A 24,058-nucleotide genomic window follows, 5' to 3' on the forward strand; every position below is an offset into this window, starting at 1 on the left:
AAAAGATTGGATATTACAAACTAAACCAACATAGGAAGATTCCAAACAATGGACAGAAGACAAAAGACAGATTAGGAACCTGGAGACACAAGGAACAACCCTGTGATGAGTTCCCTGAGATTCTTTTCAGCTCATATATCTCAGACATAGAACTGAAAAAGCCTGCCATCTATAAACACCAACAAGTGCAGGCAAGAAAAATAAAAGCCCAAGACAGGCCTGCTCTCTCCAGTAAAAGGACCGGAAAAGGAGCAGCATAGCAAGACAAAACAAATACTCTCTACTCAAACCAAACACCATGAAATGGAAGTGGCCCCACACACACCAGCAAAGGCTGAGTGCAGAGCCTAGACTTCCAACCTTGCCAGGCTGTAAACAGGGGTCCCTGACAGGGTGATGTCAGAGAAGGTTGGGTAGAGAAGCAGGAATTCCATCCCCACCTGTGATAATGAAGTCCTTCTTGCCTCCCCAACCCATAGCATCAGTAGAGTTCACGTGGGAGTATTAACAAGATGCCACATATTTAAATCCCAATCATGGAGGCATCAACAGAAGCCTAATGGGGAGACAAATCCCTACCGAGCTGAGCGGCAACAAGGTCCCTTCTTATCTCAAGACTAGTAGGGAACTTGGACACTTGGTAGTCGTGAGGCAGTAACTCTCTAAAATCCCTCTTACTGTGCTATCAGAGAGAGTCAGCAACAGCATATTTATATCAGGTTCATAATCTCACAACACTGAAAATATCCAGGATTCAAATAAAAATCTCTCATCACACAAAGTAGGAAAATATTTTTGAATGAAAAAAGACCAGGTGTAGATGCAAACACTGAGATGGTACACAAGGTGAAATTATCTATCAGGGTTTTACAAGAGCCATCATAAAACGCTTCAACAGGGAACTGCAAGCACACCTGAAACACATGAAAACATGGAGAGTCTCAGCAAAGAGACAGAAAGTCTTGGCAAAGAGACAGAAACTCCGAGTAAATAGAACATATGAAAAGGAGCCAAACAGAAATCCTAGAAATAAAAGCCATCATAACTAAAGTACAAAAATCAATGGATGGGCTCAACAGCAGAATGAACTAGAGGAAACGATCATTAAACGTGAAGACAGAACAGTATACATTACCCAATCTGAACAACAGAGGGAAAATTGACTGAAAGTCTCACAACCTCAGGACACTGTGGAACTAAAAACCGAAACCAATGAAATGTTCCAGGTTAGGCTGTAAACTACTATCTAAAAGTCTTTGTGGTTGGTCCCTAGGCTGCTGAATCAGGTTTATCGTAAAGCCATTAAAAAAAAAAAAAAAAAAAAAACCTTGGGTGTACTAATACCTATATTGGACCCAGATAATCTGAAAATTAATGTGGTCTTTGAAGGTTCAAGGCTGGAATGAAAGGATACACTAAATGCAATAGGGAAATCAAGCGTGTGTTGCTTGTCACGTTCGTGGAGAAGATAAGTGGTTAGTAGCATGATCTCTTCAACTTTATGGGACTCCAAAATGAGTACCTCAGCTCAGTATAGCTCTGCTGCTGGTGGGGTCGTTCGTATGCACAGAGGAAAAACATTTCAAGCATCTCAATGAAAATTTTGCATATGCTGACAAGTTTCTGACACAATTTTATCTGTCTAAAAAAATCTAGATTAGAGATATTTTCAATCTATATTAAATACCATTAAGCAGGATGGGAATACTTCTCTTTTTGTGCAAATATGGACTAAAATTTTATACTAAATAGATACATTCAACTCACAGTCTCCTCAAATTTAACTTGTCAGAGCTTTAAATCTGGAGAAATTCAATCACAATTTTAAAAATGTTACATGGAATTAATAAGCTAGTTTTGAGAGAACAGAGAAAGTAAAAAAAATCTCAAATATTTAGATTTGCATTAACTCTCTTCTTCTTGTTCTGTTTTGTAATTATCAAAACTAAAATAAGTGAATTCAGAGCCATTTTCTTGCAAAGATACTAACACAACATAAACTATTTGAATCCTATTAATTAGCCTAGTGATTTTCAATACCACAAGGCATATATTCAAATATCTGGTGTCCAGATGATGTTCATGGCTACTTCTTCCTTACGAGAAGTAGAAGAATTTTAGGTATGGTCTCTCTTTATTCCCCAGAACTTGAACGATGCTTACAATTCTCACACATTCAAACATGTGTGAGACTCCATAGCAACATTCTCCCACTGCTGTGTTGAGTCACAAGTTTCCCTGAGATGTCGTATCACAGAGGGCTCCCGGTTCTAACTCTGGTGACAGTGTCCGAGCAATATAATAGTGTGGACAGAGGACTGTATAAAATATAAGGTTCTCTCAAAATGATTTACGGTATGTTTTTGGAGTAAAAAATATCAGTCTTCTTGGCTGACGGTTGGCAAATGTGTTTTCAGTTTTAAAATGTCTGAAACTGGCTCTTTCCTTTCTTGATAGAAGCTGAGTCCAGTGATGTGTTCAACATCCATGATCCGAGCTCTGTGCATCATTAACAACTCTTCAATCCATGAGGACTCACGCTTCTCGTGCTACGAGAATGGGAAATAAAGAAGAAAAGTCACCAGAGAACAGTCAGTTCACCTCCCCTTTAAGCTCTCTGACTCCCCAGTGTAACCAGTTATTATTACAGGTAGGTGCCGAAGTGGCAGATGTCACAAGATTTGTTAGGCACAATCCCTGCCATGTGTGTGTGCGTGAGCATGCAGGCTTAATTACAGGTATCATATTTGGGGAAAAGAAAGCATACCTGGAATATGTACTGTGGAGGTACAAGAAACTTCAACAGAGAGAGGTTAAAAATATAGGAAAATAGCACATGGCACAGGAGAAAGTGTAAGAATTAACATTGGGATTCAAACCCCACTTCTATACTATCCTATCAGGTAAACTAGGGCAATCATTAACATCTGGATCTTGAGTTCCTTTACCCATATCTTCCTCTATAGGATTGTTTTGAGGATCAAATGTCATGATTCATGCAAATGTACGACAAAACACTAGTTCTTACAAGAAAGCATTGTCTACATGGTTGGATGAGGAATGGAGTTGGAGGAAGTGGTGAAACATCGTTTCATTTTGGTGGCCGAGTCAAGTATAAATTGTTAGGGGATTAGAAAAGAATCGAAGGCAGACATACTGGCAAATGGAAGCTATGGTTGTAGTTGATGCATGTAATATAAATGGAAATCAAAATTCCATGTGTTAATATAAGCCTTTCTGAAAATGAACCCCGGAAGATGTTAAATGAAGAAAGTATCCACTAACTGGTGGATGATGACTGTAATTTAAGGATATTCTTCCAATAAAAGTTCATATACTCTACTCTTGGAGCACTGTTAGTTGGAAATGATAAATATAGAATTTTCACATATGAAACACACAACCTCAATTTCCCATTAGCCTCTCATCATCAGTATTTAGTCTCCCTCTCTACAGAAATCCAAACTCTGGCTGTAAAGGAACCAGCCCTGACTCAGAAGACTCTCTGATCACTAGATATCTGCCATCTGTCCCAGCAATGATAGGACTAGATGACAGGTACATGCAAGGCATTGTTCTCTCAGGCTGGAATCCAACTAATCCTTAGTAACTACTTCAGAGATAGAATAGAAAGAATCAATATGTATGACATAACTTAAATAATCCTCTCTGGTTCAAGTCCAATGCCTAGTATCATCTAGATACACTGAAATTACAGAATTTGATAAAAATTATTTCATTTAAGACAGTGGTATAACAGCTTTTGGAATGGTAACTCATGGCCCTCAGCACCACTCAGCCAATGCGATGTAAGCATAAGCTTGTGGCTGCCTTGTTTTTCTGGATTAGGGGAATAAGATTCAGACATGGTATCTAGAGATGCAGAAGCCATGGCCAAAGCCACATGCTCAAAATGGGGAGAAACAAGATAGCAAAGGTCTGGGTTCCTAGCAGTGCCCCCCGGCCCAAAGCAACTACATCCCGCTGGACTTCCTGTCACACAAAGACCCCCCTAACTTGTGTAAGTCACTATAACTTGGCTTCTATTTGCCACAAAACACACCCTTAACTGATAAACTTACTGACTACTTGATCTCTCAAGGAAAAGAAGGTAATGAAGAGAGCAGCACTTGTATGTCCACGAAAGTCCACAACACTGACCCTGCAGCAGAGCTAGATACCTGGCAGGCAGCTAAACTGACCAAAAGCTAAAGTCCAGAGAGTTAATGTCCTACTACTCTACACCTAATTCTGAACAATAAGGGAAAACTAACTTAATGAGAAGTGTGTTCTATGAGGAAGAGTCAAACAATTCTGAATGATTAAGGCAAGACATATCTTCATTACTCTCATGATGGACACACAGACTGCAAGATGAGAGATGGCAAAGTGGATCACCGTATTCCACTCTCCATTCCTGGGCTCATGGAAGAGATCACTGTTCTGTTTACTGCCAGTACCTAGGGCTCCTGGCAACAAACATTTGTTAAGGAATGAGAAGCTGAATCAAAGAAGTGATGAGTGAGTGAGCCAACGCTGCACGCTCCTGCCACGCTCAGGGTGAGCCTCAAAATCCTTTTGACCACACAACTCCAGGTATCCACCATCAACCACTGAGTCTGCTATGAAGGCCAAATATTTTTGCTGACTCAGGTCTAGACTGACTGTGTAATTTCAGTCGGAAAACAAAACAAAACAAAACAAAACAAAACGCAAACAAAAAAACTAGGCTATGTGGGAAATACTCTGAAAGAAAAACATTTTGGCTCACCCTAAGAGAAGACTTAAAAATAGCTAGTTTTATGCAGCCTTGATTTCAAATATTTAATTTAGGGTCTTAAAATTTTGAGCAAATAAGATAATATAAAACAACTCTTTGCAAATAAACATTGGAATAATGAAAGAATAAGAAAGGAGATATTTATAACACAGTGGCAGGAAATGAACTTGAAATATTGCCTTACCACAAACTTTAAAACTAATTTATTACAGTGCTGACACTTTGAGAATTATAAATCCAGTTTTGAAATGAGAAAAAAACTCGTAGTTCAAATAAACTTAAAATTTTGTGGCTATGTCATACCAAGTTTCAATTCAATCTGATTTTTAGTGTCTTTAACAGATTCATCCAAATATATGTTATCTTAGAGTATCAAATTTAAAAAACTAATCCATAATTTCATAGTCTATGTATATTCAAGAGTAGCGTTTTCTCCAGCAGTAATGTCAGATATGACACATAGACAAATGCATATGTTTCATTTTCAATATATTAGTTAAATTAACAAAGTCTACTTACCACACAGCTCTCACTGTTATCGGACCTGTGGGGCAAGATGAAAGCTAAGGGATCCAAGTTGTCACACTGCAAGGGAGTCTGGGACGTGTTTTTACAACTTGTTATCACAATAAAGAAGTGAGTTGGAATTAGAATTTCTTGATTACGAATTACTCTTCTGTTTCTGTAAAATATACCAATATTCTCTTTAAGAAAGAAATAGCCATCTTCCTTTTAATGAACATTTCAGTAGAGAACATTTTTAACATAACACATCTAAATATAATCAATTCGGAGCCAGTGTTGTTGTGCAGTGAGTTAAGCCACTGCTTGTGAAGCTGGCATCCCATATCGGAGTGCCAGTTGAGGTCCCAGCTGCTCTGCCTCTGACCCAGCTCTCTGCTAATGTACTTACAAAGGCAGTGGAAAATGGCTCAAGTGTGTGGGGCCCGACCACCTATATGGGAGACTCAGATGAAGTTCCAGGCTCCTGGCTTTGGCCTGGACCAGCCCTGGCCATTGTGGCCATTTGGGAGAATGAATCAGTGAATGGAAGATCTCTCTGTGTCTCTCTGCCTTCGGAACAAATAAATATTTTTTTAAAAAATTAGTAAATAATTAAATATATTCTAAGAAGTTGGTCATCAAAATGCCTTAGCATATTCTGCCAGGTTGAGAATAATTACTAGAAATCCAAATAGTGTTCATTTTCTATAGAATTACTAAACTTTGAAATAATTTCAGTCTTTCCTAAAGATACTGGAATTGAGACACTGAATAAGTATTTCTGAACACCTATAAGACTCTTATTAATCATCCCAGATTGTCTGTAACTGCACAGAGTTTAAGACTAATAGGGAACAGACAGAATGGGTTGGGGATGTTTCACTCTAGCACTTTCAGTGAGGACAAGTCACTGTGAATTCTGCTTTAATTGGGTTTTCCTTCCTATCCCAAAATGTGATTTTAATTTTTAACTATTGCATATTAGCAAAGCTGTCTCAAAACACATGTTTACCTCCTCAGATTCTATTTCTCTTGGTATTAAAGCTATGCTTGTTTTTTCAACACCTTTCAAAATTTAAGATATTGGGACCATTGTTTTCAGACATGATCTTATGTGGAATCATAACATATAAAACAGAGGGAAGCATGTGAAATCTCTGCTTCACGCATTCTACAGCAAAGGCCTAGAAGGCAGGTATGTGGGACCTTTATGCCTCAAGGGATATAGTTAAAAATTGTAATTCTGCAAACTTAAGGGGTCACAAATCTATGTGTGTTAGCAGAAACCCCTAAGTTAGCCTGGAAGTGCAGGAAAGTTCTGAGAGAGGCTCTGAGAAGAGTTTTCAGTCTTTTTCTCACAGCCTTAATAGCAAAATTGCTTACAAAAATCTAGAATTGGGGCTTGTGCTGTGGCGTAGTGGGTAAAGCTGCTACCTGCAGTGGTGGCATCCCATAAGGGCACCAATTCAAGTCCTGGTTGCACCACTTCCAATCCAGCTCTCTGCTATGGCTTGGAGAAGCAGTGGAAGATGGACCAAATGCTTGGGCCCATGCATCCATGTGGGAGACCCAGAAGTTCCTGGCTCCTGACTTTGGACCGGCCCAGCTTCGGCCATTGCAGCCATTTGAGGCGTGAACCAGTGGATGAAAAACCTTGTATCTCTCTCTCTCTCTTTCTCTCTCTCTGCCTCTCTGTAACTCTGCCTTTCAAATAAATAAATACATCTTTATTAAAAAATCTAGAATTATTGTCTTAATAACTATTAACCAGTTCCTAAAATGTTTTCCCCCTCCTTTTGCAAAACCAGCATCACTGCTCTCCTCAAGCAGAGTTGGGTAAAAGCTGTGACATTAACCCACGCCCACCAAATTTGAGGCACTATGGTTTATAACTTATTCTTTGCTTGACTCAGGATATCTGTAGTCACACAGTAGAGTTGTTCATCTTCTGACTGACACATTAATTAACCTAGTATCTCAACAATTAGCCACACAGAGATCTTAAACACTGAGTCTGGCATCTAAGTTGAGCTCAAGAATTACTCAACTGAACTGAATGGGGAAGAACACTACTTCTTTCATCTAACGTAATCAGATATTTCAGATGGTTCCCAGCATAGTCAGGAACGCCATTCATACAGATATAAAAAGTACTGGTTAGGGGTGGATATTTAATCTATGGTTAAGACATCAGTTAGGACATCCTTCACAGGAGCCCCTGGCATCCCACATAGAAGCCTCTTGGTTCAATGCCCAGTTCCACTTGCTGACTCCAGCTTCCTGCTAATGCAGACTCTGGGATGCAGCAATGATGCCTCAAGCAATTGGGTGCCTGTGATATATGTGGGAGACCTGGATTGAATTCTCAGCTGCTAACTTCAGCCTCAACTCGGCCATTGCAAGGATTTGGAGAGAGAATCAGCAGATGGGCGCACTCACCACCTCTACCTCTCTCTCTCTTTCCCTCTCCCTCTTCTGTGTGTGTGTATCTTAAAAACAAATAAAAGTTTACAAAGTCTGGGTAGAAAAAGTTGTGCTGACTCAATCAGATGATAATGCCATTCCGTAGCTAATTTTCAGAGGCATGAGATGCGTTCTTACCGCTTCAGAGCCTCCGAGGAATCGTAACGTCCATCATAATCAGAGTCAAACACAGGACCACTGACGACATTGATGCTGTTCCTTTCCTCAGCATACCTCTGCAGCAGGGTGTCGTGAAAGTAGCGCCAGATCACTACAAGGAGGACAGACAACATGAACAAGGTACTGTGCTGTCACGCGAAACCAATCAGCATCATGACTCAAAATTAGTCTTTGTAATAACGAAAGAAAAAGTCAAGTTTGGCTTCCGTCTTAAAGTGAAGACAAAAATCCACGCTCAGCTCTGGCTTTGGAAGGACTCAGAAGCCAATGATGATGAGTTCGATTCTATTTCGGGCATCCCTGAACATGCGCCTCATGTGAAGTTGTGGCCAAATGCCCTGATTAAGTATAACTACATCATAAACACAGATATCACATACTGACTGTGAGCATCTGAGCTCCCTCTGAAATATTTATAAGCATTCTCAGAACAAATCTCTTCAGAGGCTCTATATTTTGATATTATGCATATCAGTTTAATGATAAATGTATATTTATTCCTAGATAAATCAAATGTTGCAATAGTTAATTATGATATAAAATCTACTCATTTTAAAAACAAAAAAAAATTATGAGGAGTTTCCAAAGAGTTAACTAACATACTCACATACTAAAGCCAATAGACTATATTAGCTAGATAAGTTTTAAAAGAGTGTTATGTACTTTTACACCAAAAATATTTATAAATATTTAAATCCAAGGCAGAATAGAATGTATTGGAATACGTTATAATTCTAGTACTTGTAGAATTTTTGGTATACTAGTATTCTCAAAGCTAAACAAATATTCATGAATGTATTTGATACACAGCAATTTAATTTAAACCACACGTCCTTTCCATACAAATTACACCTAAGAGTTCTGAAATTATATAACAGAGTTAAAATGTGTTTACCTTGAAAACTCTGGTACATTGGGACGATATTAGAGGTAAGCAAAGCTTCAGAATAGATTTGACTTGAATCTTTACTTAGTTCTACAAATGGGAAAAAAAAGAACTTCTTCATTCCTCATAAATAACATTAGAGGTTATAGTTTCTCAGAGTAGGAAGGGATATTTTCAAAAATTAGCTGAGTATTATCTTGAACTGTAAAACTTTCCCAATACTGGGTCAAGGGAAAAATGAAATGGATTTGGTCAAGTCCCTTAAAAAAATAAAATATGAAAAATTTCCTTCTTTAAGAAGAATCTGTCAAATAAACAAAAATTTTAGTAAAAAGGGCCCAAATGAAACAAACATCATATTTGCCTTACTTCAGCTGAAGTATTGTGTTGGTCATCTTCTTGTCCTTAAACTTTTCTATCGTGAAAAGGAAAAGGTGACTACTTGGCTTCAGAGCAACACCTACTGCCCAGAAAACATCACAGGATGTCTGCCTCGAAACGCTGCACAAGGCTTCTTTGTACAAATTTCAGGCTTGGACCTGGTCTATTTTCATAATGCAACAGCCAAGTTCTGACTTCAGATACTTACTCTAGGGCCTGGACTGGACGCTGCGGGTATGTGAGCGCCTGCAGCCTGCTCATTATTGCCTTTTATGGTTGGCCCCCAAAAGTCTTCTCATTAGCATATTAATTTGTCAATTCAAAAAAACAGAATACTTAGCTTCAAAAACATCATTCCCCAGAGGGCTTGGGTCAATGAAGAAAGCAAGTGGACGTAAAGCTCTACCTTTACCTAATTCTTGAACAAACCACATTTTCTTTAAAACACCAAAATAACAACTCCTTCCCAGGGACACTGAAGCTCTTTGCAACTCACTAACTTTCTCCAGTTCTGTTTAAAAGAAGGAGGTAAGAGAAAACACTGTTCTACCTACAGTGTCTGCACTGACATTATCCTCCAATCATCAACAAAGCTTTATAGGGACCAGCACTCTGGCACAGTGGGGTTAAGTCACTGCTTGGCATGCCCACATCCCACATTGCAGTGCTGGTTTGAGTCCCAGCTGTTGTGCTTCCAATCCAGCTTCCTGCTAATGTGCCTGGGAAGGTAGTGAATGACGGCTCAAGGTCTTGAGTCCCTCCCACTCACATGGGAGACCTGGATGGAGTTCCAGGCTCCTGGCTTCAGCATGGCCCTACCCCGGCTGCTGCAGGAATTTGGGAAGTAAATCAGCAGGCAGAAGATCTCTCTCTCTCACTCCCTTTGCTCTCCCTCTCTGTCAGTCTTTCAAATCAATAAATGTTTTTTAAAAACAAAAGTTTATTAAATTCAAGTATTAGATGCTTTCACTTCTCAATAGATCCTTTTGTAATTTCTGATTTCTACAAATAAATAGAAGAGTCTATGTCCATTGCCCCATAATGTATAGCAGCTTCATAAACAAGAAAACAGTAAGGATGAGGAGAAGGAAAGGCGATCTCATGGAGGGAGATACGTACGTGGTGGGGAGAGGAACCCGTAACTCAGTTTAGCATTATTTTTGTAAAACGAACAGTTATGGATGGGACTGAAAGAAATCCGAAGGTCCTGGTAGAGACAATTAGAAAAGTCTTCCGTAGAGAAACTGTCCTGAAGAACAAAGTGAAAACAGCCATCAGTATCAGGCAGAGAGGTAGGCGCTTGCAAACAGTTACAGGTGAACGTCACCAAAAAGTAATGGTGCTCCAGTAGTCTGTTCATACTTAGCACCTTTCCCCCTTTTTCTACTCAAGCATTCACCTTTGTTTTTACCTGAAGTGCAAAAATTCTTTACAAGTTTAAGGATACTGCGTGTCACCTACCTGCACATATCTTCCTGTTCTGCAGTACAAATTTTGTGTGTACTGTTCTTAGACAATTTTAAGCTTTTAAGCAGTAAATTGCCCTCATTTAGAGTCTACCTTCCACACCCAACTACTTAGGCAGGAGTTGTGGAGGGGAGGGGGGACGGCCAAAGAACAGCACTGCAGAAACCTCAGGAGTAATGATGTGAATTCATGCAGCAAAAACTGAAAATTCAGCCAAAATCAAAGGACACCATAATTAAGTATTACACAGAAATTAGAGCCATTTCTCTATAAAACACGTGGTAGACTGCTATATATTACAAAGTTAAGCCAAAAATTATGTTTATGGCTGTTGAAGGCAATCATTAAAAGCTTTAAAAATCAAGTCTAAGGAATCTTACATAATTATATGAATATGAATGCATACTATACATATTTAACATGGAAATTTCATATTTAAACGCATAGCCCTGTCTTTTGATTTACATACCCTCTTTATTTTTTAATTCTAACTGCTACCCTCAGCTCAGTCATCTCAGATCCCTTTTTCCACCCCTCAGCAGCATCCTATAGCTTGCCAGTCACTATGGGTTCTGAAAATCTGGTCAGATCAGTTGAAAATTGGAATTCCATAGGAGATCTAAGTATTTTTTTTAAAAAGATTTATTTATTTATTTATTTATTTGAAAGCCAGAGTTACACAGAGAGAGAAGGAGAGGCAGAGAGAGAGAGAGAGAGAGAGAAAGAGAGAAAGAGAGGTCTTCCATCCACTGGTTCACTCTCCAATTGGCAGCAATGGCTGGAGCTGCGCCAATCTGAAGCTAGGAGCCAGGAGCTTCTTCTGGGTCTCCCATCTTCTACTGCTCTCCCAGGACATAGCAGAAAGCTGGACTGGATGTGGAGCAGCCAGGACTTGAACCAGTGCCTAAATGAGATGCTGGCACTGCAGGCTGCAGCTCTACCCACTACACCACAGTGCTAGCCACAGGAGTTCTAAGTCTTGTCTCCTGTTCCTCTCTCTTTGATCATTTGTCTTCCCACTGCAGCCCCTGGTGGGTGATCTGACTCCTGGGGTACTTGCTTCACTCCTTTGGAGGCTGACCCTCCACGCCACCCCCACCCTGGGCCTTGGTACTGGACAGGAGTCTGGCCTCTCCTTCTACTCAAGCATTCACCTTTGTTTTTACCTGAAATGCAAAAATTTTTTACAAGTTTAAGGATACTGCGTTGTCACCTACCTGCACATATCTTCCTGTTCTGCAGTACAAATTTTGTGTGTACTGTTTTTAGACAATTTTAAGCTTTTAAGCAGTAAATTGCCCTCATTTAGAGTCTACCTTCCACACCCAACTACTTAGGCAGGAGTTGGGTGCCTGGGGGCCTGCCTGTCCATGGCAACCTGAGTGATGGTGCCAAGCTTGAATGGTTTTCCCATCAGTCAGGAAACCCTGAGATTTGGGCAGCTAAGAGAAACGTTTGTGCTCACACAATCACATATTGGGACATGAATCGTAGTGACTGGTTTTAAAACTGATTTCATGAAATTTAAAGTCCGCATCATAAACCATTAAAACCATGGGGGGGGGGGGGAATATCCTTTCCTATATGTCCCTTCCCCACCCCAGGTTTCATGGAAGAAATTTGCTCTTTCTGAGTTTCACAGTCACATGGCTCAACAGTGGCAGAACTAGAACCAGAACCTCACATTTCAGACTCTTGGCTCTGTGTTCTTCTAATTGGATAATGAGCCATGGTAACAGCGAGGAGGTCAGCACTCTGCCGTAGTGGGTAAAGCCGCCTCCTGCAGTGTCAGCATCCCATATATGTGCCAGTTCGAGTCCCAGCTGCTCCACTTCTGATCCAGCTCTCTGCTATGGCCTGGAAAAGCATTAGAGGATGGCCCAAGTCCTTGGGTCCCTGCACCCTTGTGGGAGACCTAGAAGAAGCTCCAGGCTCCTGGCTTCAGATCGGCCCAGCTCTGGCTACTGCTGCCATTTGGAGACTGAACCAGTGAATGAAGGAACTCTCTTTCTCTCTCTGCCTCTGCCTTTCAAATAAATAAACAAATATTTAAAAAAAAGACTAACAGTGAGAAATTTTGCTTTCAACATTTTGCCCAACAATCATTTGAAAAAACCATACATGGCAAAAGAGGTGCCAAATACTTGCATTTCTGTCGACAGTGTAGGAGGTCCAAAGGGGCATGAGGACATCATGGCTGTATCCACTCACAAACTGGTGCTGGTAAAGCAGACAGACACTGCTTTTTTTCTGGAGAAGTCTAGGTCTGCCATAGGGTAAACTCGCACGGTTAATGTTCTTCTCTGGAGTCACGGGGGAGAGGGAAATCACCATTTAAACACAGTCAGTGGGCATTGGAAGATCTGCTACACGATGTGTGTGTGTATATATAAGACAATACATAATGATACACTCACCTAACCTTTTTGTTTAATGAGATTGAACAAATATTCTAACCATACAAAAAATACAACTAATTACAAAGAGCCAAACCATAAACAGTTAACAAAACAGTGTTCACTACAATTTTTGCTATAAATATATAGAAAGAACAATTTGATAGCAAGACTATCACAAGAGGACAACATATAAAACTGCTAGAAATTTCAGATAATTAGAGCTTATATTACCAAAAACTGACAAGTACATTTTAAAGGGCTTAGTACATATCATCTAATTAATTATTACATTCCCTATGAATGAAAGTTTTCTATCTATTTTACAGAAAAGGAAACAGTGGCTCAGAGGATAAGTGCCTTTTTCATAGATGTATACCTTAATCCATAGTCAAATTCAGTTTTTCCCAGTTCTGAAAGTGTCATTCTTTACAGCACTTTGTCAAGTCAGGGATAAAATATTTCTCTAATCCTAACATTTACATGAATTAATACACAACTTATCTCTTTATCCCAGCAGAAAACAAAAGTGAGCCCAGTACCTTAACAATAAGATATTGTACCAAAGTGACTACACATCCAAGTCAGAAGTGAAAAATTTCATCAGTTTTACGCATATTCTTAATTTTTATTCAAAATGTATAAAGAAACACCTTTAGATAAATAAAGCAATTTATAACTTGCTGTACTTAACTAAGAACCAAGTGAGATAGGAACTTGGGTATTTTCAATAGAAATCTGGCTCTCCATCAAACCGATAAAAACCTTGAAAACCTCAAAACACTTCCAACATGCTCATAAAGAGTGACTCAGCTTCCACTAAATATGTGAGATGCTATTTCCACTGTAAAATAGCCCTCCTTTCCTATGACTAGCAGTCTAGACTGTCAAGCAAAGAAATCTCTAGGCTTCATCAGATGGCCCACCATCATTCCCTTAATTTCATTGGTATTCTCAAATACTGCTTCCAAACCAAGTCTCTGTGGCTCACACTGTGAGAAGAAACCAGCTGCTACATTCCAAGCTGGGGAATAACAGGACCTACCTTCTGCCGTGGTCAGATTAAACTGTGTCTGAAAATCCACAATGGGCAAAATCTAGAAAAGTTTACAAAATTGTTTTTAAGAACGGAGAGACATGTTTTCATTTTATAGCATACAGCTTCTAATAGCACAAGTAATCCAACACACAACGAAGATACAATTTACAACAATCTTGTGTAAGTGAAAGTTATTTGTTTTATATTAGGAGGATAAAAGCAGAATGACATCTGCAAAAAGATAAATTGTGAGCATGAGCCTAACACTAGTAATTGAAAATAAGAATATAATTACTGCTTTATCATGCTTATTGCTATTCCAACAGTCTTCCTACAAGCCAAAATCAACTCTAAACAAAATGGAAAGCATAAGGCAAAATATTCCCAAACTGCTATCTCGATGGATGTTATCAATTTTGTTGCCCAAACTAAGAAAGGAAAAATAAGCAATAAGAGGCTTACATGTCCCTAGAATTAAAAACAAGCATGTTTATCATCACTCATAAACCTTTATGTGATTATTAGTTTTAGCGGGCCCTCCACATGTATGGCAGATTCAGCCAACCATGGCAAAGAAACATTTGGAAGAAAAAAAATGCTTCTGGACTGAACAAACTTTGTTTCTCGTCATTACTTTCTAACCAATACAATATATCAACTATTTAGATGGCATTTACATAATCTACAGATGACTAAGTAAATGGGGGATATGTGTAGGTTATATGTAAATATGCTGACACTTTATTTAAGGGACCTGAGCACCACAGCTTGTAGTGTCCATGGGAGTCCTGGAATCAATCTGCCATGCTACTGAGGGCCCACTGTGTTTCTGCAGCACATACTCTGGAGGGTGTGAGGCTAAACTTCTCGGCAATACTTACTGAGGGGTTGCAGGAGCAGCCAAGGCTATCTCTGGGCGATCCTGCCAAGGGGCACTGTACCGAGGGCTGCACTTCTTTAGGATGCTTGGGGGTGTAAATAGGATTCTTGAGAAGGTGATTAAGACTTCCATGTGTTCCATTATTAGGGGCTGGTGTCAAATTCAGTAAATCTGCATAATTTCAACAATGGTATACAGTTACTTAGAATTTTCAAAACCAAATAAATGGCAAATTGCTGCTGGGATTTTTTAAACCAAATATATCTCAGTGTTTTCTGCTCTTGAACTAAAATAAAATTATAAAACTCTCTTGGGTTTTATAGTATTTATGACTATGCTGTTCTTAACAGAAATACGGTATGTATGATATACTTCTCTAAAAATTTTCTGAATTTTAAGACAGGTACTATGTGGCTACTCATCTGTTGAATACAGAGTATATGCCAACCACTGTACTAATGTATTTTTCTTATTGAATCCTTGAAACAATTTAGTTATAATCAATATTTGGTAAAGAAATAAAGTGTTTTGCCCAAGGTCTCAAAGCTGCTACTAAGGTAGACTTAAAATTCAAAATCAGCATTGAGTCAGATTCATGCTCTTCATAGTAATAGCAAACACTTACGTAGCAATATATTACTACATGCTAGGTGCTGTTTTAAGTGATTTAGGATATATTAACTCATATAAAGTTCATGGGTTCCAATTATCCTCAAGACATATTTAAGATTTTATAAACACCCTGTATCATCAGAAAAAGGAAATAATATTTAAAACTCAAAATCCTACCATCAAAGCACTACTTCAGAAGGTACAGCAAAAATCTAGAATACAGCTAACGGATTCTCCTTCATTTCTTTATCCATTCAACTATTGCCCCAGAGGCTCCAGCTTTCCCTTCCCCCAAACCTTTTCTCTGACTTCTGTCACTGCTTTGATTCAAGAGTCTTAATTAAGCCACACTAGAGGTGTGCAGACCACCTCATTGGGCAGTCTGGTGGGAAGAAAAATTAATAATAAGATGGTATGTTCTGCATATTCTTTCAGCAACTTGGGATCAAGACAAGGACCAGTGAAAATGTGAGAGTCTGTCTTGTCCCACCATCATTTCCACAAAGGTGCCCACGTGAGCTCTATCATGGTCCTAGTCTACCTCTGCTTCCAGGAGGGATGAAAGCCATCTGTTCACACTCACCACACATTAAGTTGTAGACTTCAATGTTTTCAAAGGAGTCAACTTCAATGCCGTGCTGGAATCCAGGTCCATATCCAACAAAGAGGGCCTACATTAGCCAGAAACAGTTTATCAGGGCATTTCAGTTGTATATTATTCACATTGCACATATAAAAACTGGTTATATTAAGATAAGGGGAAAACCATCATGCCCTGCGTATGTTGTGGGGCGTCACTTTCACTCCCATTACACGTACAATCTAAGGACATCAGGATATTTCTCACAGTTTAACTGTAATTCCTGATGCCAGTCAGAACAGAATGGATGGTGTAATCTTTCTTATCTCTGAAATGAGATGTAAACTTCACCCTGCCCACTTCACACAGCGCTGCAGGGGTGAAATTAGATCATTATGGTGAATGTATTTTGAAAACTTTAAAGCGCTAGGTAAATAAATGTAAGATATTATCTGCTTTCAGAACTTAAGTATGACATCTTTTCATCTATTAAATCACTGGCTCACTGGCTTCCTCTTCTTATGATGCAATACACTTACAGGAGCACAAATATATCAAAATGAAGATGAGACATTTAGTAGGATGATTAAGTCACACATTTGTGAACTATAAATATAAAATTTTAACAAAATCCCTTAATGTCCAAAGAAAACAGATATATTAATTCTCTTTCAAGACACAAAATCAGTCCATGCTTTTAAATTTGAAATTTTTCTTCATATTACATCTTTTTTAAGAAGTATAAAAGGTTTACTCACCTGCATATTTGAAAACACATTGTCAGAGCCATGAAATCCACTTCCACAGTATTTCCTTTCTGAGGGACTCCTAATATAAATTAATAATATAAAGTTATTTTACAATGCATAACTGGTAATCATACTATTATTTTCAATAGTAAGGAAGACATAACTATATTGTTAAGCCAACATAAAGGCAACACCATTTGGCCTTGAAAATCATTAAGGGGTCGCCTCTATTTTTCACTTTGCAGAAAGATCAACTATGAACAATACAACGTGGAGTGATGGGATGAGAATGACATGAGCAACTGTCAGGGCAGACACTTGGGACAGCAGTTAACTTGGGACACTTGGGACACTGGCATCTCATTTCTGAGAGCCTGGGTCTGAGTCCTGGCTTTGCCTCCTCTTTCCAGCTCCTTACTAATGTGCACTCTGGGAGGCAGCAGGGGATGACTCACGAATTTGGATTCCTCCTACCCATGCAGAAAACCAGAATTGAATTCCTGGTTTCTGGCTATGGATTGGCTTGGTCCAGGCTCTTGTGGGCATTTGGGGAATGAACTAGTGGATGGGAGATATATATCTCTCTTTCTTGCCTTTCAAATAAAATAAAGTAAATTTAAAAAAAGTTTAAAGCAACTGTGTACAATTTTATTAATTATTGGGTAGACTCTGAGGATACCATCAGACATAACTGTAATATTTAGAAGAGATGTAGGGGCCAGTGCTGTCGCGTAGCAGGTAAAGCTGCTCCTGCAGTGCCAGCATCCCATATGGGCACTGGTTTGAGTCTTGGCTGCTCCACTTCTGATCCAGCTCCCTGCTAATGCACCTGGGAAAGCAGTAGATTGTGGCCCAAGTGCTTGGGTCCCTGCACCCATGTGGGAGACCTGGAAGAAGCTCCTGGCTCCTGGCTTCAGATCGGCTCAGTTCTGGCTGTTGCAGCCATCTGAGGAGTGAACCAGTATGGAAGACATCTCTCTCTCTCTCTCTCTCTCTCTTCCTCTCTCTCTTCCTCTCTTTCTTCCTCTCTGTAACTCTGCCGTTCAAGTAAATAAATAAATCTTAAAAAGAGAGAGAGAGAGATGTAATCACAAGTGGTAACATGTAAGTATAGACCATAAGAACTTATTAGTACAGATGTAGAAGGCCAGAACGAGTTCCTAGCTGTGTGTGATCCCCACAACCCAACTCAACTCGATTTATGTCAATATCTGGAGATGTTTTCTAGAGAAACAGTGGTACTTTTATCTATTAGGGGGAAAACCCGGGGTCTGTCAAAGATTCCACAATGTACAAGACAGTTTCCATAGCAAAGACAGTTGGTAAAAAGAATTGTATTCATACAGTTTTCATATACAACACCATGAGAAGGGGCCCAATGGTTACCTTGAATTACTAACCAATCAGGCAAAAGTTACCTAGGAGACTATCAGAACTTACAGTGCCAGCTGCCACTGAGGGTCCAAATAGAATGTCAAGGGCTCAATTCTGTCACTTTTTGCAAAATGCAAACGCTTAGGTAAGAAATGTTTCAAGTAAGGTTTGAAGTGCTGGTTTGGTTCCCTGCACTGAAATTGAAGTAAGCAAAGAAAAAACTATTAATTACACATTATCTAAATGTAAATTTAAAATTGCTTTATAACTCTATATGAATTTTTGCTCACAAACATTTTACTAGCCTCTCCAAAAAGTTAAAGATGAAAAAATAACTAAGAGCATTACTTGCATAATTTATAAGATGAATATCTCAAGCTAGGTGAAATTTTTATGGGAAATGATAATTATTACTACATAAAATCCCCAGGTGTCCTAGACTTGTCACTAGATTATACTCAAATTACTACTCACAATTCTAATAGAACTACAATTATAGGAATTTTCTTTAAGACCTAAAATATAGCACTAGGGCATAACTTTCATGCTAAAAAAAGCAGGCTTTTTTTTTTTTATCTTTTATTTAATGAATATAAATTTCCAAAGTACGACTCATGTGTTACAATGGCTTCCCCCCCCATACCGTCCCTCCCACCCACAACCCTCCCCTTTCCCACTCCCTCTCCCCTTCCATTCACATCAAGATTCATTTTCGATTATCTTAATATACAGAAGATCAGCTTAGTATACCTTAAGTAAGTATTTCAACAGTTTGCTCCCACACAGAAACATAAAGTGAGGAATAATAGATGATTTTTTTTAAATGATGATGAAATCAGATCAGACCTATTGTCATGTTTAATCCCAGTGAGAGTCAAGTTGGGAATTGATAATTTCTTTCTTTTTTTTTTTTTTTTTTTACAGAAGATCAGTTTAGTGTACATTAAGTAAAGATTTCAGTCGTTTGCACCCCCATAGAAACACAAAGTGAAATATACTGTTTGAGTACTCGTTATAGCATTAAGCCTCAGTGTACAGCACGTTAAGGAGAGAGATCCTACATGAGGAGTAAGTGCACAGTGACTCCTGTTGTTGACTTTACCAATTGACACTCCTGTTTATGGCATCAGTAATCTCCCTATGCACCAGTTATGAGTTTCCAAGGCTATGGAAGCCCCTTGAGTTCTCCAAAAGCAGGCTTTTTTAAAAAAGCCTCAAGAAGGTAGAATTTGGGTAGTATTTGTGTGGTACAAATACTTTTTCCTTCTAATCTTAAAAGTATTATAATATCATATAAATTTTACAGTGCCAATGAACAAACTCTTAAAAATTTTCAAACTCAGATTATTGGGACAGAATCTTCAAGTCTTTAAAATCTATATAAAGCATTTATACAATGGCCCAGATACATAAAAATTCTAATCCTATAATCCTAAGAACAGATACTGATTCTTCACTGAACTAGAAAAAAACCATGTTGGAATTCATAAGGAAGCACAAAAGACTCTCAATAGCCAAAGCAATTCTGAACAACAAAAAAATAAGGTTAAAAGCATCACAATACCAGATTTCAAGATACACTACAGAGCTACTGTAACCATAATAGCACCATACAGGCATAAAATATACATAGAAAACCAGAACAGAGATTCCAGAAATTAATCCATACATCTACAGCTAACTGATCTTTGACAAAAATGTTGAAAACATACATGGAAGAAAAGACAGCCTCTTCAATAAATAATGCCAGTAAAACTGGATATTTATATGTAAAAGACTAAAACTTGACCTCTATCTTCTTCACTCTTTGTAGTAATAAATGAAAAAGCATCAAAGATCTAAACATAAGACCTGAAATTATGCAACCACACTTGAATACATTTGCAAAGGTACTTGGATAAGATCTCAAAAGCACTAACAATAAAAGCAAAAAGACAAATGGGATTCTTTTAAAAAAAATGTATTTATTTACTTGAAAGGCTGAGTTACACAGCAAGAGGGAGAGACAGAGAGAGAGATCTTCCATCCTCTGATTGACTTTCTAAATGGCCCCAACAGCTGGGGCTGAGTCAGGTTTAAGCCAGGAGCCTGGAGCTTCTTTGGGTTTTCCCATGTGGGTGTAAAAACCCAAGCACTTGGGCCATCTTCCACTGCTTTCCCAGGTGCACTAGCAGACAGCTGGAGTGGAAGTGGAGCAGTCAGGACTCGAACCAGCACCCGTATGAGACCCTGGAATTTCAGGTGCAGGCCCATTCTCCTGTGCCACAACGCCAGCCTGACAAATGGGATTCCATCAAGCTAAGAAGCTTCTTCACAACAAAAGCAAAACCAACAGAGTGAAGGGACAATTGACAGAATGAGATAAAATATTTGCAAACTCTGACAAAGGATTACCATCCAGAATATATAAAGAACTCAAAATATCAACAACAGTGGCTGGTGTGGAGGTGCAGCAGATTAAGCTGCCACCTGCTACACCAGTGGTCCATATGGGCACTGGTTCAAGCCCTAGCTGCTCCATTCCAATCCAGCTCCCTGTTAACAAGCCTGGGAAAACAGCAGAAGATAGCCCAAGTGTTTGGGCCCCTACACCAATGTTGGAGACATGGAAGAAGCTCCTGGGGCTCCTGGCTTTGGCCTGGTCCAGTCCTTGTCATTGTAGCCATTTGGGGAGTAAACCAGAGGATGAAAGATTTCTCTCTCTCTCTCTGTGTCTCTCCTTCTCTTTCTGTAACTCTGACTTTGAAATAAATATCTTAAAAAAAAAAAATTTAATTTAAAAAACTCAACAACAAAAGAACTTAAATAATACACGAAAGAAATATGCAAATAGTCTGAACAGACATTTCTCAGAAGAAATTCAAACGACCTACAAATACATATAAAAGTGCTCAGCTTTTCCTTCAGGGCAAAGCAAATCAAAACCACAATGAGGTGTCATCTCATTCCAGTTAGAACATCTATCATCAAAAATAACACCCTGGTGAGGATGTAGAGAAAAGGTAATCCTTCCGTACTGCTGTCGGGAATGCCGTTGAGCATAGCCAAATGGAGACTAGTATGGAGGTTCCTCAAAACACTAAAAACAGACCCACTACCTGACCCCACTATCCCACTCCTGGATATAACCAAAGGAAACTAAGTCAGTATATCAAAGAGATACCTGCTCTCCTATGTGTATTGCAGCACTATTCACAATAGGTAAGCTATGAAATCAACTTGTGTGTCCATCAGTGAATGAATGGATACAGAAAATATTGTATATATAAACAACGGAGTATAATTCAGCCATAAAGATAATAAAATCTTGATATTTACAGCAAAATGAATGAAGCTAGGTATCATTGTATTAAGAAAACTAAGTAAGATACAGTCAAATAACATATTTTCTATCTCTGGAAGTTTAAAAAAACAGTGAGTCTGAAATTAGAATCATGATTACTAGAAGTTGAGGAGGAGTAAGGGCAGACAGAGGGAGGCTGGACAACCAGTATTAAAACACAGTCAGACAGGATTAATAATTTCTAATGTTTTACAATATAGTGGTGTTACTATAATTCACAATAATGTATTATACACTATAAAAAGAATTGGAAGAGAGGAACTGGTAGGCTCTGAACACAACAAGAAGATAAGGCAACTGAAAAGCAACTTCCTGGTTTGACTGTTTAATGCTGTGCATCTATGTTGAAATACTGGACTGCCCCCATATAAATATACAAGTAAATATTATATGTTAGTTAAAAAATTTTAAAAATAAAGTAAAACCATTACCAGCAAAAGAATAAACACTAAATCTTTTCTCTAAATACATGTTATACAAAACTAACAATAACTAGACAATGGAAAAATAAAGATACTCACGGAAAGATTTCTGGCAATGTTTTCATAATTAACTAAAGGGGGAAAATAGAAGAATTAACGTTTGAATTATGCTCTGATTAAAAAAATACAGAAATAAAGAACATGAGACTCAAACTCTATATTTAAATACCAATGAAGGTATAGAAGTCATTACATATTAGCCATTGAAAAGAATAAGACGGAGGCCATGAAATACTGTCATACTCTTAAGTGAAAAGGCAAGCTATAGATTATCTATGTATTCAACCACATTCATTCCTCTGACTATTCATTTGCCTGTCTATCCATCCATTCATCCAAATAGGCATCTATCTATAAATCCATCTAAATCTAGTATGGTTATGCTTTAAAAAAATAAAAACTATGTGTTTAATATATGCACAGCAAATATCTGAGAAGGTACATTCCTAACTTAAAAGAGCTTATCTCTAGAGAAGGGAACTGAGTTTTGAAGCAGAAGAACACAGGAAAGTGTTACTTTTCACTTTGCTTACTTTAATATTCCAGAATTGATAATTCCAGAATTTCAAAACAACAGAGGCACAGGAAAACTTAGCATCTGAGAAAACAGCTTTAAAACTGAATTTCCATAGTTAGCCCATGAATCTAGTGTTTATGCCATAAATCAATAACCATCTAGCTTTTTAAATTTTTTAGCTATACTTTACGTAAACTTGACAAATTATCCATATAAAATATATGTATATATGTAGATTATGTGTATTATGTATTATAATATTATATACATTCTACTTTATATGAAATTTCTATAAATTTATATAAAATATAAATTATATAATTATGTATAGATAATAAGTTATGATATATAATTATATATTATATACATGATATGTAATATAAGTTTCTGATTTAATCTGGGGGCTTATTTGAGATAAAGATGCCTAAGCTCAGCCACTGTACTCCAATCATCCTTGGGGCCTCCCATTGCCTTTACAATTTTTACACACATATCATAAAAACCAGGTACTATTTTTCTAAATTAAAAAATACTAATGAAAATTTGTCACTGTTCATCCAGTAACTGTGCTTTGTCACTGTGGATATATTTGCATAACTATTTCTACAGTAAAAATCTATTTTTCCTCATTAATATTCAATAGTATACACTGAAACATATCTCATTGCAGAATATATCTTATTGCAGAACCTAAATTCCAATCCAATTCTGGTAACCGTCAGATAAAGCTTTTTTCTTTCAGAGTTTTTTGTAACATAAAGATAAACAAAACTTGCTCTTACTATCGAAAGCTATCAAGGCTAGTACTCAAAAAGAGAGGTAGCAGAGGTCAAAACAGTTATGAAACAGGCTTGACTTGCAAAAGAAGGAATATCTTTTAAAAATATCTTGGATAGGGCTGATGTTGTATTGCAGTGGGTTAAGCCTCTGCCTGCAACACTGGCATTAATTTGGGTGCCTGTTTAACTTTCAGCTGTTCTATTTCCTATCAAGATCTCTCGATCTCTCTCTCTCTCTCTCTCCCTCCCTCCCTCCCTCCCCCCCCCACCCTCTGTTTCCCTCTTACTCTGTAATTCTGCCTTTCAAATAAATAGATAAATCTAAAAAAAAAAAAAGTAAAAATATTGTGGTAATTCGTTTTCTATTTGTGATCAGGACAGATTATGAAATTTCTTTTCCTTTCCTATTTAAAATATGTAATTTTTCTTGGAAAGACTGTTCTTTGGAATCAACTATTAGAGAATTAATGATCTCTGCCAGCATTCTCCTCAAAACAGAATATTATTCTAAACTAAAGTAAGTCATTTTAATGGAATGTCATTAATCAAATGTTCATAAAGGCTGCTCAATTTTTCTCTTAAACTTTTTTCCTAGAATAAACTTAAGCCAGTACAAGTAAAATACCCTACAACACGAAATTGTATT

The 24,058-nt window shown here is 38.0% G+C and overlaps 1 protein-coding gene across 1 annotated transcript in view; it reads right to left on the bottom strand.

Moving 5' to 3' along the window:
- Positions 1-2,378: 2,378 nt before the first annotated feature.
- The window catches only part of ENPP1 (ectonucleotide pyrophosphatase/phosphodiesterase 1), a 71,727-nt gene continuing 50,047 nt past the window's right edge, over positions 2,379-24,058 (bottom strand). The window contains 12 exon segments of the mRNA NM_001082742.2: positions 2,379-2,549; positions 5,300-5,462; positions 7,886-8,018; positions 8,823-8,903; positions 10,314-10,443; positions 12,810-12,964; positions 14,103-14,154; positions 14,978-15,147; positions 16,172-16,259; positions 16,927-16,996; positions 18,358-18,485; positions 22,156-22,187. Coding sequence (NP_001076211.2) covers positions 2,379-2,549; positions 5,300-5,462; positions 7,886-8,018; positions 8,823-8,903; positions 10,314-10,443; positions 12,810-12,964; positions 14,103-14,154; positions 14,978-15,147; positions 16,172-16,259; positions 16,927-16,996; positions 18,358-18,485; positions 22,156-22,187 — 1,373 coding nt within the window.

The sequence above is a fragment of the Oryctolagus cuniculus genome, chromosome 5 (genome assembly GCF_964237555.1).
Source record: "Oryctolagus cuniculus chromosome 5, mOryCun1.1, whole genome shotgun sequence".
In the NCBI taxonomy this organism is placed as follows: domain Eukaryota; kingdom Metazoa; phylum Chordata; class Mammalia; order Lagomorpha; family Leporidae; genus Oryctolagus; species Oryctolagus cuniculus.